General features: G+C 37.9%; 2 protein-coding genes across 3 annotated transcripts in view; one reads left to right on the forward strand and one right to left on the reverse strand.

Moving 5' to 3' along the window:
* Positions 1-3,249: 3,249 nt before the first annotated feature.
* Positions 3,250-13,708, forward strand: LOC131792792 (uncharacterized). 2 transcript variants are annotated; one of them, XM_066172240.1, is made up of 25 exons: positions 3,280-3,378; positions 3,970-4,008; positions 4,466-4,530; positions 5,604-5,665; positions 5,866-5,935; positions 6,297-6,387; positions 6,674-6,781; positions 7,185-7,241; positions 7,403-7,473; positions 7,956-7,988; positions 8,242-8,273; positions 8,540-8,588; positions 8,754-8,862; positions 9,160-9,207; positions 9,674-9,775; positions 10,083-10,162; positions 10,286-10,334; positions 10,542-10,657; positions 10,896-10,982; positions 11,418-11,495; positions 11,761-11,826; positions 12,131-12,220; positions 12,314-12,361; positions 12,911-12,981; positions 13,337-13,708. In XM_066172240.1, exons 6-25 carry the CDS (start codon positions 6,336-6,338, stop codon positions 13,440-13,442), a joined length of 1,452 nt encoding a protein of 483 aa, XP_066028337.1. In that variant the 5' UTR covers positions 3,280-3,378; positions 3,970-4,008; positions 4,466-4,530; positions 5,604-5,665; positions 5,866-5,935; positions 6,297-6,335; the 3' UTR covers positions 13,443-13,708. The 2 variants fall into 2 exon arrangements, with proteins under 2 accessions (XP_058966180.2, XP_066028337.1); XM_059110197.2 differs by lacking the exon at positions 3,970-4,008 and having other exon boundaries at positions 3,250-3,378.
* Positions 13,709-14,809: 1,101 nt separating this feature from the next.
* Positions 14,810-15,149, reverse strand: part of LOC131792793 (T-complex protein 1 subunit theta-like) — a 9,681-nt gene continuing 9,341 nt past the window's right edge. Inside the window, exon 18 of the mRNA XM_059110198.2 lies at positions 14,810-15,149. This exon is cut by the window's right edge and continues 234 nt beyond it. The gene's annotated coding sequence lies outside the window, so the exon portion shown is untranslated.

The following is a 15,149-nucleotide window of genomic DNA, read 5'->3' on the forward strand; positions in this document are numbered from 1 at the left end:
AGTGGAGAAGAGAATACCTCGTTTGGACGAACTAATGTTGGAAATAGAGAGGGACATTTACATTCCTGCTCACTAAGTACGTTTTAGTTGAATAACTAACATGAAGAATAAACACAGTCTTGAGTTAACCACTTTTATTTCTTTATCGTGCGAACATATATATATTTTCAGTCCTTGGGTCATCCTCAAGTTAGTTTTTCTTCCCCATCGCTATCCCTCTCTGAAATTTGGTCGGTCAGGTAAGAAAAGAAAAATAAGACAAATGGAGCCTCAGTTTTGGAAAAGGATGGATGTGCGCATCTGCTCTCCTAACCCAAGCGTTTTCAAAGAAACCTTGAAAATCTGCTTTTAAATAGAATGTGATTTTGGTTAACAACCGAAATCTTGTTGGTAAAACGGTGTATTCAGCATTAATTTTTTTTAGTTTTCCACTGAAGAATGGTCGGTCGGGCAATGGGAAACGAAATTTTTTATTGGGATGGCTTAACAGATCGAAGTAGAGTCTGTATGTCTAAAGTGAGCTTCTAACTCCTCGGTGATTAGGCAGGTCCAATGACATATTCATCATTAGCAAAAGTCAAACTCATTAGTGTTTTCAAAGTCAAATTATTTCATGGAAGGCATATTTATTTAACGTTTGGTTTTTGTATGAAAAATAATTAGTTGTTTGCTGCGGAACAAAGCAGAGAGGAAATTTCAATTACCCCGAAACACCCTTTGGATGATAATGAACAATATATGGCGTTTTCATTTCCTCGTCTACAAATCCCTGGCGGATAGAGCTTGTCACAGTTCAGTCAAAAATAATTAAAAAATGACAAATACTTCAATGAGATACGTCATCAGAGACAAAATTTTGCTAAATTAAAGGCAATGGACAAGAATCTTCTTTGATAAGCTAAGGGTTGAAATCGAGGACAGCTTTAATGCGCATGGAGTAACAGATGCGACGAAAAGTTTATTTCACAATCCATTTAAAGGCTGAAAGACGGGTAATTACTCAATATACGATTGGCTAGTCAGTCACTACACGAGAAAATAAAACGTGACTACCGCTCATATGGCACTTGTTGTTATTTTAGCGAGGAGAGTGAAAACCAAATGAGGAATATAACGGGGAACGCTATGGTGGCAAACATCAGCAAAGTGAATGAATCGAGTTCAGTGAATGGCAGTTCACCCTCTAGTACTGAAGGCATTGCAATGTGCAGCGCTTTTGCGCTGATCTGTGTTTTGGTCGTCGTTGGAAACCTCGTCACCATTGTTCTCTTTACTGTTAACAAGAGACTTGGCAAAAAAAGTTTATATCTTGTCATTAATATGGCGTTTGCTGATTTCATGTACGGAGTTCTATCGGTTCCATTCTTCATTTACTTCGAACTCGGCGTGTACTTCTATCAGCTTTGGACAATGGGAGATTCAGACTTGCCCATTTTTTATTTTTACCTCGTGGTTGATCGTATTTTTTCGGCGGCTTCGTTATTATCAGTGACTTGCATATCCTATGAGAGATTTCACGCCATCTATCGACCATTTAAGCACCGATCTCTGACGGTGCGACACTACAAAATTGTTATTTTTTTCATTTGGGCATTAGCATTTCTTCACTCAGGATGTTCTCTCTTTTATTCAGGAAAGTTCTACATCTACTTTTGGATATTGATGGGAGTGGTCTTATCTCTTATCATAGTGGCTTGTTACGTCGCCATTTGGTTAAAGTTTCGTAAAGGAAGCGTTGCTACGCAACAACAAAACAGAGATGCACAAAATGTGCGTTTGACAAAGACTCTGCTGCTTGTTTCTATCCCCACATTAATCTGTTGGCTCCCTTTAATTGTCGTGAGCGACTTACATTTACTTAATGTTGAAATATCGTGGAGATATTATGTATTTTCGGTCTTTTTAAATTATTGTAACTCGTTTATTAATGCAATTGTCTACGCACTGAAACTTCCAGAGTTTCGAGAGGGGATGGCCGCTTCATGCTGTGTCCATGCCAGTCCTGTCAGAAGACAAGAGGCGGGGAATCCTGTAAACTCTAACTCGAGAAATAATCAGGCAGCCTTCTCAATTACGCGGGTTATACATAAATAGGAGCATTTCACAAAGATTCTGGTACACTTAAGAGCCGAAGAGTGATAAAAACTCAGTGGGTAGATCAGGTATGAAAACCACACGCGGAAAGTAAGAAAAATTCTCCTAGGATGACCGTTCTCTAATGACCTGACGTTTTTACTTGATGGTAAAATAAAAAAAAAATACTGATAAATTAAAAAAATTGGAAAGAATCTTCATTTTAAGATTATAGAAAGTTTTAATGTGTTCCCCTGCAGTTAAAAGGGGAGGATAACCACTTAGCCTAGATTATCAAATTAGTAAGGGAGAGAAGTTCTTTTCTCAATAAGTGACGCCTACGGGCGTATTAAAAAAAGCATTTACCTGTAAACTAGCTTCATGTACCAACATGCAAATGACTGTAATTAAAATTTAGACGTAAATAATCTGCCGCACGGTGAGAATAAAACTAGTATACTTGAAGTCAAAGAATCCATCCTTTCACGCTTATGCACCCCCCCCCCCCCCCCCCCCCCCCCATTCCCGATGCATGCTTTGATCAGCAGACAGCAGGTTCCCTCTCTCCTACAAACAGTAATATGTGCATTCCCGGCAGGGGCGTAGCCAAGATTTTCCAAAGGGGGCTACACTGTGTCAAACAGAGGGTACTCACCAGATTTTCATGTCGACCTCCACGCCGCGTTTTACTTATGGGACAAAAAAGGCTTACAGAAGGGGAGTCACGGGCGCCTCAGGACCCCACCGAACTATGCCCTCGGTCAGATGCATGATTTGATCAGCAGGTACCCTCTCTCCTCTATACAGTGATATGTAACGCTGCATCAGCAGGAAAGGCCTAAAAAGTTTCTGTGGAACAAGAGGAGTGGGTGTCGGCTTACCCCTTGTCGACTGAGCAGAGCAAACAAAAGGAGCACATTATGCTACTAACATTGCCCATCATTTTTTCCCAATTATGTACTTAAAATATTCTCGTTTTTAAATAGTTGGCCACTCTTCCAGGTGATCTTCAAGTATAGGTGATCTCCTCTCAAGCTTTACTTTCTTGAAAGGTTTGGTTTTGTTTCACAAGAAAACAAATAGCGTCGACCACTTTAATAAAATAGGGGGGACCCTCTACAAAGGCAACCAGACACCTCAATTTTTCGCGTGACTGTCAGGCCTGGTTGCTAAGCACTAACGGTGATCTGCGAACTTTGTTTTTGTCGCTAAGTGTCTGTGCGAAACTAGAATTTTGACGCATTAGAGAAACGTTAAAGCTGAAGAAAGCGATGGAAAGCTCTTGCAGCTCGACTTCAAGCGAAGGTATGTTAATTTTTTTTGCCAGCATTTTTGTTAATGCCGTTTTTTTTATTTTTTCGTGGGGCACAGTTCATATTTTAGTGAATTAGTCATATGACTACTTCTGTGTCGATAACAACGATGCAACATCCTCTCAGGTTTTATAATTTGTCGTTCTCTAGGTGATCGATTCACTGGGTAAACTGAAATTTTTTTACTTCTCTTAAGGTTATGCAGCTATACATAGCAGTTTTATTGACTCTTCTTCTTTGGTGCATGTGTGTTTACAATATTAGCAATGTTTAGATCACTTATGAAACATTGTGTATTTAGGGTGCGATCATAGCTTGCCGTTTTAATGTTAAAGTATCAGCTAACAACACCAAATCAGTCATGTTTTATAGTTTTAATGCTCGATAGGCAGCATTTCTGAAAAAAAAAAAAAACTTTGAGAAGTGCTCGATAGGCAGCAGCATGCGCATCATTTTTCAGTGAACCCGAGCCAACATCTGGCCAACATCTGATAATATTGTTCACTGTTTCACGGTTGGAGTATTTGTTACGCTTTTCTTTTGTATCGATTAACCACCTGCATTACTTATTTTTTTAAACAAGTCTCTGTCAACTATTAACACAGAAGAACAGAAGGATGAGGTGGGTGAAAGGAAAACGACTACGGACTCGTGATTCAGGTCATAAACCCAAAAACGCTCACGACTTAATTGTGAGGAGGGAGGGGTGGGGGTTTACAAGAGAGGGGTTTATCCTAAGAAGCGAGTTACAGGTATTTTTTAAACGGTGTTGGCCAGTTTTTATGCGTTCTGTGAACAGTGTGCATTTCTTTGGTTGAAATGCCAATAAATTTTATAATCAGAAAGAAACTACATGTAGTCGAAAGATTCATGTACTTGTACATGTTGCAAATGGTTTATGGACAAGATTTGGTACCCAGACTCTGCTTGGAAGCTGGGGGTTATTGCAGCAACTCTGACAACAATGGTTGCTTTTTTATACTAAAGAACAATAGCTGCTGTGAGGGAGACTAAGTCTTACACTTTGCCAAATAACTTTGCCTATTTTTCGACAATTAATTTGTTGTTTTGTCTATCAGGCAATGATCCTGGTTTAAGGAAATGCAGTGACTGTAAAAAGTCTTACAAATCCTGTGAATGCAAGGTAACCATCAGTGACAATTGTAAAAATTCATTTAAACTTAATTAATTGTCTTAGTTGCAGATTTTGTTGGTATTTATAATTTGCTGTATTTACATATTATTTTAGAGTACTACTGATAGAATATTTGGGGTGTAGTTTCCTATGCTGTATGTGTTTTTTTTTGTTTGCCAAGTTTTCTTTTTAATGAATAATTTAAAAGCCATCTGTTAACCCTTTAACTCCCAGAAGTGATGAACATGAAACTTCTCCCTATAATATCCATACATAATTCAGCAAACAGGTTATGAGAATATTCAAACTTATCAGGTATAAAATGCTATCTTGATCTAGCACCAAGTTCTCATAACTAATTTACAGGGAAATGTGCAGCAGCTAGAGGGGAGAATTAACAATCAGATCTTAGGAGTTAAAGGGTTAAGAACACATTCGACAACCTTGAATTGCCAGACTGTTCCTGATATGGAGATTATTGTGGTCATTATTAAAGAGGAATATATGGACTGAATGTGTATGAGAGATTACATTGTGTTTTTTTCGGCCAACTTTGCTGGCCTCTACAAATTCATTAAATAATTAATCCATAAACCACACCAATACCCACAAGTACAGCACCAAATAACTTCCCAACGTACATTTTATGATGATTTATGGGAAGTCTTCTCAGTGATTTACATCCTTCTTCTGTATCCTATCCTCAATGCAAACTCTGTTTTATATTTCTGGTAAAGTAGGTGCTGATATTCTCAGTAACTTTTGGTAAATTAAATTGACTTCATTTATATTTGCCTGTATGCAGTAACTAAATCTAGGCACAGTCCTGCTTTGGGTTTCAAATTTGTCTTGTATGAAAATTTCATACACATCTGAAATTTTGCCATGTGATACACACAATGCAAGCAGTTTTAGAAAGCGTGAATTTAATATCAGAATGATTCCTTCCTGAGGGTGTCTTCACATGCTTTTCAACTAGTTCTTGAATTTGGGATATGAAAAGCTTGGACTTGTGCTTTCCCTTAAGAGTTTAAATGCTGATTTGTGACTAATAATATAACACATATTATTAATTCACACAGAATTGCTCAAAGTGTGGATCAGTTTTTCACAAGTATTGGGGAACTAACCTAGTGAAGGGAAGGTTAGTACTTTTTCAGAATGCTTACAAACTTGCAATTGCTCCCTATGGAGAACTCCTACCAACACCTACAGTTCTATAGAGATTCTTTATTACAAGTACGTTTTGCATTTTGTTATACTGAGCAGTTTATTGAAAATAAATGATATATTTATGCTCTATCAAATGACAGGGTTTTTTTATTCTCTTCTTTGAATTGAAAGGTCCCATTGCCGCACATGTTGTGCAGCAGTATGTGTTACTTGTCACGTGGTAGCCAACAATGGTATAAAGGTAACTTTAGTTAAAAATTATTCCTTGGTTTATTTTATAGAATTGTTTTCACACTAGTTTACAATCTGCTGCCTGAACAGGAAGTTGCAAAAATTAGTTCCCTGCAGAAATTTCTGATTAGTTATTGAAATAAAAAAATCTGCCTTAAAAAGAAATCACTCAATTTAGATGCACAAAATGAATTTTTAATGCACAGTTGGCATGCTACATGTACTTAATTACTTAAATCATAGACCAATTATTGCTTATGGTATGCAAAATTGATAGTTTCAAAAGGGTGCGTTTATTGGCAGCTACTTCACCAAGCAGATAATAACACATTGCTAACCCTAAACCCTGAGGTTTCATGGACTTGTTGTAGGTGTGTACAAGATGTCTTATCAAACAAAAAGAGGATGAGATGAATACACAGAAAGCACTCTCAGCTATTGAGGAAGCCAGAACAGGGAGAGGTGTGGTTAAAGATTATCATTTACTTATACATTGTAGATTTCTTTAAACTGTACTTGTCTTAATGATGCATATTTTTTAATTGCAATTGATACCCCAAAGTTTCTGGAGAGTTTGCTGTAAAATCAATGCATAGGCACTTTTTGTAGCCACTTGCCTTGATCTTGATCTTGCATCTTTCCATTGTCTGAGTGTGTAAGTCTCATTCAATGGTGTATTAGTAGTTCCCATAGATAACATTGCTGATAAATAAAATTAATCTTAATAACATGATTTATTTTTCCATAGTTGACTCAGTGTCTTCAGTGAGATCAGACTCATTTGTGGTTGTGTCATCGTTGTCTCGTCTGTCTCCTGAGAAGAAGAAAGAGGCTCTTTTTGAGGCTGCCAAGACAGGTATAGTAAAGAATGAGTCTTTTAAACAAAACCAGTTTTTAGCCCAGTGCACTGATAAAAATTATGCTATTCCATATATATTGCACAAATGTGTTGCCATAAGATTGCAGTTAGTGGAGGTTGAATGAAAGGAAGAGATCTTCTGTTTAACAAAACAGAATTCTGTTAGAACTGCACTGTAGGTGAAATTCTTCATTTCCAAACTCCGTGTCACCTACCTCTCTTAAAGACCTACTCAGAATTAATCTTATCTCAAACTAACAATCTTAATGCTCAAGAATTTTCATAAAATGATTCAGAGCTGAAATCCAGATTAAGTTTTTATTTTGATATGTTTATTTATATATTTTTCATTGCATTGAATATTTAATGTGATAATACGCATAATGTTTTCTCTAACTAGGAGACCACTACTCCATGGTGACTCTTCTGAATGACAATGTTGATGTGAATATAAGAGGTATTACTTCAAATTTAATTTCATTTATTTGTTTAACGGGGGTAATTGTAATTTGAAATGGTAATTTACATTTATTATATATTGAATACAGTAGGAGCATTATAAAAATATATTTGATTGGTAAATTGATTGCAGTCTCACTTTTCACTGTTCACTTGTAGATGTGGACAAAAATACCCCACTATTTTTTGCAGCTGAAGGTGGACATCTTCCTTGTGTGGCTCTGTTAATGGTAAATATTAATGTCAACTGCTTAACAGTGTATGATACCTGATAGATATGTTGCCATTGAAATTTATGCTCAAATAAGTAACTTTGTGCACCGGGTTGATTCTCAATTACCCCTTTGTTATATGACCCATATTAATTTGACAATCATCTTAAATAGGAAATTTTAACCATCAAAGACTTTGCATGTAACAATTACTGAATGAAATTAAGCTTGATAATAAGAACTATTAAGGCAAAGGTTCACATTGAGTACTAAAGCTAATGGATGCCCAAATTGCAAGACCCTGAATTTTTCTGGAAGAGTTAACCCTCAAAAGACTACCCCCTTCCTGCTTCAGTGAGATAAAAAGGTTAGCCACCCCTCCCCCCAAATTACAACAGGACAACAGCTACATGTGTATTTATGCTCCCTTTTGGATTGTTGTGTTTTAATTTCTTTGATGTCCTTCCTCACTCTTTGTATTTTGCATCATATCTTTATAGGAAAGGAATGCAGATGTGAAAGCCACAAACAGTGTAAGTTCACAATTTTCCTGTTATCTTGATCAAGATGATTATTGATTTTTGGCATTAAGATTATTTATTGTTATAGAAGATATGACCACATTATAATCAAGTGAAAGATTTTGGTGATAGTCTGCAGCATAATCCATTGATTGTCATATTTAGTTATTTATTGATACATGTACAGTTTTTTCTATTACCGGTAATTAAAAAGTAGATTTAATATTGATTTAAAATAACTGTTTATTTCTACATCTCTTTCCAGAAATCATGGACCCCTCTTCATGCTTTAGCATGGTAGGTGACTTTGGCTCAGACAATTTTTTTTCTGCAGAGAGAGTTAAAAAATAGGAGGCCTGGAAATACTTGTTATCAATGATTTCTGATGATCTGGAAAATTTTTCAATTTGGTTGGCTTTAAGTATTTTGACTAAAGGAATACATGTAGCAGGCCTGAAAAGTAAGAAATACTTAATAGTGTGAGGGAAAGTATGGTACACTGCAGAATTGTTGTCAATAAAACTTTTGTTTTACGTTTTTGGTTGGTTTTATTCCTCATCTAGGAAAGGTTCAAGTGATGGCCATGTTGAGTGTGGTGAGCTTCTTATTCAGGTACTGCCAATTTTAATTTGTCAGTCTGTAACAGTAAATGAAGGAACAAGTTTGTCTGTCTGTCTGTCTTTCATCCAGTCAGTCAGTTAGTCTGTCAATCATTGACAAATTGACAATAAATATTCGAAGTCAATGTTTAACAAGTTGAATTTTATCTACCTGTAGATGGGTGCTGTCATATTTGCCTTGACAGATACAGTGGAGACAGCTGCAGACCTTGCAGCTCGCTCAGGGGGCAAACAGGAGTTAGTGCAGCTGTTAAGAGCTGTAGAAGGTAAGGGACAGTCTACAGTCAGGTATTACATATTGTAGATGGGTACAGATACTACGTCTACAGGTGCATAAGGATGAGCAATTTACCGTTCAACTGGTTATCACTCGATTGAGCAAACGAAAAATCACTTCCCCACCCTTACTCCTCTCCTTATTTTTGACCGTCGCTCACCTCCTTGAAAATGCATAGTCACGGTATTTTTACCCTTCTAGTGGATGTCTTAAAGTCAGAACAGCTGCCCGTTTAGATCGTATGCAAACTTTTTTTGTTTTCTCAAGTTAAATTATGTTATTTCAGTGGATGTTGCGGTACAGAAATTACAAGAAAAGTTGCAAACTCCATCAGGTACGTTCTCTCAAATGTAATTATTACAAAGTAGTACAGAAACCGAGATAGGCTCTGTCAAGTACATAATTGTGAGTCAGTTTGCCTTTCCTGTTACATGAATACCTTTTACTAACTGAGTTCGAGATCCGTACTGTAAGTTGCAGATCTTTTTTTTTCCGCTCCGATTAATAGCTTCGCGCGGGCCATGAATCCGAATAGGAAAAACGAGGTTCTATAACTTACCGTACGGACCGAGAAAAGGAGGCCAGTAAGTGTACCAACCGAGAGATTTAATGAAATCAAAGAGACATGTGGGAGCAGGGTTGCAACACATTGATAAAACAGACGGCAATACCATTCGGCAATTTAGGCCGCTTGAATGGTGTTCTTGCCTTTACATGCTTTCTCATTAGAATACCTGTAAGTTTGACAACGTCCACATGTAGTGAATTGTTTCTTATTCTCTTTTCGGGCCTTTGTGTAGGTTTTTCAACCAAGGATCAAATGTTGAAGATTTACGTTGCAACCGTTTTGAGACACATTACAGAAATCATACCTCTGGACCGTACAAAAAAAGAATCGAAAGGTCAGTTCCGGGTGTAGACAAATTATTATTAGCCAAACTCGAGATCTCTATGGGCGATCCCTTGGTTACATTTTCTACCTCTCTCGCATCGAAATATAATAGCGACTCTGTCTGGAATTACCTGTTTCCAAAAGCTTGTTGTTTGACTTATTAGATACTTTTTCACCTCCCCCACTTTCCCCTCCCCCGCCCACCCCTTTCCATTTGGCGGTATTTATTTGAGGTCATCATATTCTTCATATTATCAAAATGTGTTTGTTATCGTGGTTATAAAGCTAAATGAACATGTTGATGGTTTGATTCACAGGTAATGACGCGAAAAGTTCACGATTTCTAAAGACGCCCGAACTCATGAGAAGGGAAGACTTCACAAAATCCCTGGACAGGGTGAGTCACAACATTCGAGTCACGATTTTGTTTTACCACTTTTTTCTTACTTTGTTTAGTTTTTAAAATTTTTGCAGATTAGTTGAGGCTAAGCTATATTTTTGTCAATTTCCCATTCAATAGGGGCTTCGTAAACACAATTCTTGTGAAGAATTGCGTCCTGAGACCAACGGTAAGTTACTAAATTCACACTGATAGCTATACTTGCAGAAATACTGGAAAAACATTTGTAAGACCAAAACTTGCCGGCGATAGGTTTTTCCGGAATACCGAGATGACCACAAGAGAAGTAAATGAGAAATTAGACCGCCACTTTGTTCGCTGATTTTTAGTTCAACCCTTCTTAATTAAATGTGCTCTTGCTTTTTTTATTGTCCAGGGACCTGGAGTTTTGGTACCAGTTCTCCGTCGTATAACATTCCAAGAGCTGACGTTGAGCCAATCATTAGATCGGATTTGTTGCCTTCTGTGACGGCCAACCCTTCAAAGCTTGAGGTTAGAATGCAACTCAAAGAGAAGATATAGAGGTCGATTAAAGTTGATAAAATATGATGAATAGGTGTTTCAAGTGTTATACTTTTTACCTACCCCTCAGCAAGACTTGTAGCTTCAGTCGGTGAAGTTTTGCACAATATGTTTATAAAGGGCTGTATCCTCTTAGCAATTCACCTTTGATTTAAGCCCTTGAGAGCGCACCTTGTAAACGCTCCTTGCTGTTTTCGTTTCTTTATAGGAAAGGTTGATGAAATGTCAGGCTGAGAGGGACGACGCAGAACAGCGCTGTAAGAGGCTGATGCAGTCAATAGCAAGTGCTGCTGAGGTATGAAGCTCAAATATGAAGTGTTAGGTATTTATCCAGCAATAAATATTGAAATAGTTACGTAATGTAGCGGGCTTCAAGCTTGCGAAAAGTGTAGGTGTTGAAATGCTTGGGAAAGCACTTGATCGTTGTTAAATAGGGAACGTAGGCAGTCCTTTTTAAGCGCGGGAAAATACTCCAAAACGGAGTTAAAATTATATCGTCTCTTTATCTACTATTGGGTAGTTAGGAAGCTTGTGCGTTCTGATTGGTTAAAGCAGGTTGCAGCTGTTGCCGATAAGTAGGTTTCTTCCGATAAATTAAAGATTAGCTTTCTTAACCTAATTGAGCATGAGGTAACCAACAAAGGCAACGAATTACATGAACATCTGGAACGCCTGGAACAGGCTAGCCTTTTTGCCTACCAATAATTGTTATTAACATGACATGTTTCAGGCCCACGAAAAAGAGGTCACAAGGTTACAGCAAGAGATAGATATTGCACGAGAACAAAAGGAGATCGCCTTAAAACGGGTCAGGAACTCTCACGTTACACAACTGGCAATAAACTGTGCATATGTCAGCAAATGATGTGACGGAATTTGCTTTGTTTATCTTTTCCATCTAAATGATAACCCTCTTTTCTCTGATCCTTCTCTTCTTGCTCTCAATCTACCATTGTTTCTTTTCGACTGACGACCATTTTCAAGACCTCAACAACAAATCACATCACCCTGACTTATATCCATTAGGCCTTGACTGGAACTTAACTTTTACTTGAAGCCTTTTATTTCAACAGTGCGAAGCTACATATGTCAACAAAATGGCTAAAATCCGACAAGAAACGGAATCGGCTCTTCAAGAGGTTAGTTGCTGCGCACAAAATCTGACACAGTGCTTATTTTGTAACGCTGCATGTGTTAAGTGGAACACCTGCTAATTGTTTCCTGTCGTTTGGCGAGTAGCCCTCAGTATATTTTTGTTCGTCGAAGCTTTGTCGTGTGGTAAAATCTACACTAGGTGTATAAGTGACGCATTTTTATTATGAATTTCTCAATATCAAACGATTATGCAAAAACTCATCAGGCCCCCAAATTAGCGGTGTCCAACCTGACTCTTTTAAATTGATTGATTAATTAAATTAATTGATTTATCTTTGTATATTCAAGGCCAGCGCGCGGCTTAAACAAGCGGAGAAGGACCGGGCCGAGGTGCTTCACATGCAAAACAATTTCAGACTAACGTGGGTCCCGGATGAGGTGAGGATGGGATTTTTAAAACCAGTAAAAGTTCTTCTGTGATTGAGATTCATCTTGAAAAGCTTTTTCTTTTCTTCTTTTTTTTTCCTGCAGCTTGTTAATTACTGTTCAAACAGCAGGTGTCGAGCCCCCTTCACACAGGTGAGTTAAATGTGATACATCTGTACCTCTATTTGATTTTAGCAGCTCATTCTCGTTCCCAGATTACCTGGTGATCAGAAGAACCAAGGTCCCCGGGGACGAGAATTGTAGCAGCTCAGTTTCGTGCGCATGCGTAAAGTAGTTACCTTTGGTACCGTCATCCTTTATATACACTCGTGATCAAATACAAAGATTAAAGATTTGGAGCATATTTCTTCAGCCTGGAACAAAGTTTGCGTCTTTTGACTTGGGGGTGTCCGTAAAGAGAAGTGTCTTTTTTTTTGTTTTTTTTTGAGCTGAAAGTACTTGTGACGTTTTTCTTAAGGATTGTTATTAAAATTAAAAAAATGTATATTATAATTCAAAGAATTTAGTTATAACGATCAAGCGCAAGCATTACAATATTAATGTTATTATTATTTTTTCAATATAACTTAATTTGTCATTTAGGTTGGAGAGGGAAGCCAATAGATAGAGTGGACTCTCAAAATAAAATGAATGAAGTAAATTAGCCTGAATGTACTTGTAACTTTGGTCTTATTCCCATAGACAAGGAGGCGTCATCATTGTCGATGCTGTGGTCGAGTATTCTGTCACAACTGCACAGATCAATCAACACCGTGAGTTTAATATTGCTTTCATCTACTTTAAAAAGAAAATCGCATACAGTAACACTGCCTACTTCCTTTCCCCTCCCCACCGGACCTTGGCGGATTTCTTAGCTGTACCTCGTCTTCTAACATTTTTCCTGGTTTGTATGAAACAAAGAAACAAACTAACTACAGTAACAAAAAACCAAAAAAAAAAAAAACGGCCCACAATATGAAGGCTTAGTTCGAGACAGTAGTTGTGTCAGCTCAGTTAGCTAATCAAATAGCAAGATTATGTTACGATAGCGTATACTTACGCTCTGTTCTTGTTGGCAATCATGGACCTGTTTGATTTTCAAGTTTTTTTTTCTCTGTTATTTTTCAGAATTCCAGCCTTTGGATACGTACAACTTGTCCGAGTGTGTAATCCTTGCTTTGCTTTGATAGACGATATGTTCTGTGAGGAACCCGTTGTTTTAACCGACACATGACAGATGTTGCTGGCGGAAAAGTGGTGTCCTGTCTGGCCATTACCATGAAGTTCGCTTCAAAGACTTCCCACCGTGACAGAAGCGATTAACACTGTCACGGCCTCTTACCGCGACCATACGAAACGTTGCCCAGTTGTGTGACCTTACCAAGTGAAACATTAACCCTCTACATCCTGACATCAGCATGGATATTCTCCATGTTGTTCTTTATACATTTCCTAAGGTGCTAACAAGGAGAATCTGGTTAACAATCAAGAGTTTCTTTAGTTCGGGATCATTTCCTTATTCTCCCTACCTTATTGTTTGATTCAGGGGTGATATGGTATGGGGAAATTAAATGCTAATCACTCTTAGGAGCTTAAGGGTTAACAGCGTCTGATTCTTATGTTACCCAGTACAGACCCTCAAAAGATATTTGCGTTGTATTATAAATCAGAGTTCTTACTTTGCAATAAGAATGGGTTGAACCAAAGAACAGATTTAATATATGTTACTTTAGGATGGAGCTATTATCAAATTCGCAGATTCAATTGTAAATAGGGTACGAGATACACAAGCGTGCACCTCCCGAGGAAACTATGACAAAATGCGTGGATTGGGTTTGTTCATATATCGTTTAATGTTTTAAATCCCTCATTGCGAAATTTACTTGTGATTGAATTAATTATAGTTAAATATTTTGAATTCCTGATTTGAGTGGTTCTCAGCCATCCCATTACAACATATTGCATTATTAAAGTATTTTTAGGGGGGGGGAAGGTTTTTAACGTTTCAACTCTCCATGTTTTCCTTTCTACAACAGCTGTCCGTGTTGCTCTAAGCTAGTCCCCCGCCGTTTCACATTCGCAAAGTGGATCGGCTTAAAGTGGCTTTCCCCAAAGTATTTTGAATATTACGTCGAGAGTTCTCAGTACCTATTTGGTGTCAAATTTGATCTGACTTTCCCGTTAACTTTTACTCAAGTGATGTTCGTTTTGACTCTCGCCCTGTTATTAACGACAGAACTGAATTCGTGTGGACCGCACGGAAGTGTCAAAGTTATACCCCATTGTTGATGAGTTAAGAATCGTGCAAGTTGCACCGAGCCAACGATGTCAATCTTCATGGGAAAACAAACAAACTCGAGTTCACTGAAAGAGGAAAATAAGAAAGAGAAAAAGAGGTGGTCGTCGAATGCAATTCTCAATGAATGAGATGGGACACGAGATATTTGCTTCTCGGTCATGACTCACTGACCCAGATCCGCTCAAACTGTACTTCATGACCTGCGGCTGAATTCTACCCAGTCCAGCCCCTCCCACTCGGTCAGTAAGTTCTTAAAATTTAAAGGAGTTCTTCACGATTGTACGTTGTTAACAAAGTCCTCATTTAACACACTGGTTCACGCTGTATTTATTCGTGTATTATCTTTTTCTGTTGGAGGACAAAGCCACATTTCAGGCTCAAGCCAAGTAGATACCTGACCATTTCTCGAAACAGTGTCTACAGATTAACTTAAAGTTCAATAAGACACCTCTCCCTGGATTCGAATAAGTCCAGCAACTCCTCTATTTATCTTGTACATCGCCAAGCCTCCACTCTCAAATATAAAGTGCGCTGAAAACCGAAAACGGGCAGAAATAATTGCGGTACGAGCGTGAGCGATTTTGCTTAACAATGGTTTATTTCCGCGCGGTTCATTCTTCGCGTGACCTACTTCGGTGACGT

This window comes from Pocillopora verrucosa, chromosome 9 (assembly GCF_036669915.1).
Source record: "Pocillopora verrucosa isolate sample1 chromosome 9, ASM3666991v2, whole genome shotgun sequence".
Classification (NCBI taxonomy): Eukaryota; Metazoa; Cnidaria; class Anthozoa; order Scleractinia; family Pocilloporidae; genus Pocillopora; species Pocillopora verrucosa.